Source organism: Bactrocera neohumeralis, unplaced genomic scaffold, assembly GCF_024586455.1.
Source record: "Bactrocera neohumeralis isolate Rockhampton unplaced genomic scaffold, APGP_CSIRO_Bneo_wtdbg2-racon-allhic-juicebox.fasta_v2 ctg1245, whole genome shotgun sequence".
Classification (NCBI taxonomy): Eukaryota; Metazoa; Arthropoda; class Insecta; order Diptera; family Tephritidae; genus Bactrocera; species Bactrocera neohumeralis.
This window is the reverse complement of record NW_026089666.1, coordinates 35,323-37,945: the sequence shown is the minus strand read 5'-3', so window position 1 is coordinate 37,945 and position 2,623 is coordinate 35,323. Positions and strand designations below refer to the sequence as shown.

Here is a 2,623-nt window from a genome sequence, read left to right as displayed (position 1 = left end):
TTCGGCATATAAATTTGAAAATCATATGCAATATTTGAAACGTACAATTAATAATCCTAATAAGATTTTGCGGCAATTATATTTAAGAATAGAAGAAAGAAGAAATGTTACAGATTCTAGCAAAATTCCTCGAATAGATAGGTTTATTATTAATTGCAAAAAAGATAAAGATAGTTTCTTTTTTAGCAGTAAAATAGGGTCTTTGAAAATTATCAACCAACAAAACCAACCAGATACTTTTGGTTGTCTTATTTTGACAAAAGTTGGTGATGTTTTCAAAGAGCCTTTGGTGTCCTCATCTGGTTTAGGTATTCTAGTAGGCGAAATTAAAGATGAGGACATTAAAATTATTAAAAAAAGTAGATTTAGAATTTAAATATTTTTCTATTCCAATAGGGAATAAATTTATTTTAATTCCTCTATTGCACAATTTGTTTTATAATTTTACATAGATAAATAGATTTTTCTTTCCCAATTGACACCTCTTCCCCGGAGAACATTACTCCACGGCAGCGAGATGGTAAAATGACTTTATTGTACTTATGTGTTTTTCATTGTAATCATTTAACTTTCTTTATAGAAGAAGAAATGAGCCAATTTCATATCGCCGAGCCCCATTCGCAGCGTATGGCCACCCAACTCCAACTTAATATAAGTGGGGATACTGCGTCGGTACTGCAGAAAATCCTTGAAAGCCTTGGTAGGATAGAATCTCGGCAAGAAGACATGATAAATCGGTTATCAGCTGTAGAAAGCGCTCTTGCTGAGAAGGTATTTGTTGAAATAAAATCATTATATTTTAAAATTATTTTAATTATTTATTATTTAAATTTCAGATGCCAGAACGTGCGGAGATCCAAGCACAAGGTCAATTGTTGCGGGAGTGTAAGGTGCTCTCGGCAAAAACCCACCGCAGTGTAAGCCGCATCACTGGCGAAGGAGTGAGCGAGGAGCAGACTCTGTTGCAAAGCTTGTTCCCAATGTGGTCAGAGGAAACATTGCTGAAGGTGGAGGAGCACCTTACACTCCAAGCTTACTCTGACGCTATGGTAAGTTTGCCTTTCTTTCCATATATATATAAGTATATATAAATATTTATAGATAAATATACATTTATAGACGGCCATTATTCTAAATATAAAATCTACCAAGGACTCGATAGAGAAGGTGATGCAGTCCTTATTTAGTGATGAGTTGGTGTGGCTGTACAACTACGAAGGAAAAGCTGGAAAAAAGGCCCTAAACAAATTAAGAATAGTGGATATCATTCTCGGTAATATTAATCTATTTTTATTCTTTCCTTTTTAATTTTTCGTTTTTATTTTTCCTTTTTATTTTTCCTTTTCCCTTTTTTAATTTTTCGTTTTTAATTTTTCCTTTTTAATTATAAATATTTTACATATAGCTGCATTTGTAAATATGCAAGATAAAAAAATTTTAGCTGTAAGACGTTTTGTTAGTTTAAGCCATAATAGATATAAGCATGTAAAACGTAATATAAGGAACTAGATCCTCTTAAATTTAATTTTAATTTTTTTTATTATTATATTTATAGATTAGTACGTAATATTTATGAATAAAATAACAATAAATAAAATAAGAAATAATTAATGTTTTTCTTTTTTTTTCAGTTTTTATTTTTATTTTCAGTAATATGTCTTTTATAATATTTTTCCACTCTTTTATTTTCAGGTTTTAATAACTTTTATTTTATTTTCAGTAATTTGTCTTTTATAATATTTTTCCACTCTTTTATTTTCAGGTATTTGTCTTTTATAATCTTTTTTCACTTTATTTTCAGCTAATAATAATTCTTTTCTGTAATTAATCTTTTTTCAGATGAAATTCTTTTTTTAAATTAAATATATTTTTATTCATGAAATGTTAGCGTTAAAATAATTAATTACAATTTTATATAAATACTTATGTAAATACATATTTATTAAAAATAATAAATTTAATAATTTAAAAATAAAAAAAATAAAAAAATAAAGTTAAAGGATATTAGAGCAGGACAGATATACTTCCTTATATAACACTGCTGAATGAGCGCAACAAAGATGTCTGATCACATGTATACGTACGTGAGTAGGTAAAATATCTGCCAGGCTTAAGAAACATTCTATATGTTTACAACCATGTTACCCGCTAATTATCTGGAGTTTTACCCGCTCATGGTTGGCAGGGACCCCATGTGGTGTGCCGTACATACACATATATTTAACTAGATAAGTAAGACTTAAAATTGTATATAAGGTGTGTAATATTGACAATAAAATCAGAATGAAATATTTCTCACTCAATGAAGGTCGTTTTATTTCCCCCCACCAGAGGTAAGGAATAAATAATCTTTTATGAGTTTTAAGAATGAATAAATTCTCACTCGACGGAAGACGGTTTCATTTCCCCCCACCAGAGGTAAGTTATGATAAATCTTTGTTGAGATTAAAAAGTATGTATGTATACGCATGTGCGCGCATTGATCTACATGTTCATATATATACATTCATTTATATTTATATACATATGTACAATTTGTATACATTGCCGAACAAATAATGCACAAGCATACAATGCGTACACATGTGAATATGTCACCAACAAAAAATTGATGGTTTGTTCT

General features: G+C 29.2%; 1 protein-coding gene across 1 annotated transcript; it reads left to right on the top strand.

Moving 5' to 3' along the window:
* The first annotated feature begins 413 nt into the window (after nt 1–413).
* Nucleotides 414–2,181, top strand: LOC126766445 (uncharacterized). The gene is made up of 5 exons (XM_050484224.1): nt 414–520; nt 581–771; nt 837–1,049; nt 1,120–1,273; nt 1,632–2,181. Exons 2-5 carry the CDS (start codon nt 589–591, stop codon nt 1,697–1,699), a joined length of 618 nt encoding a protein of 205 aa, XP_050340181.1. The 5' UTR covers nt 414–520; nt 581–588; the 3' UTR covers nt 1,700–2,181.
* The last annotated feature ends 442 nt before the right edge of the window (nt 2,182–2,623 follow it).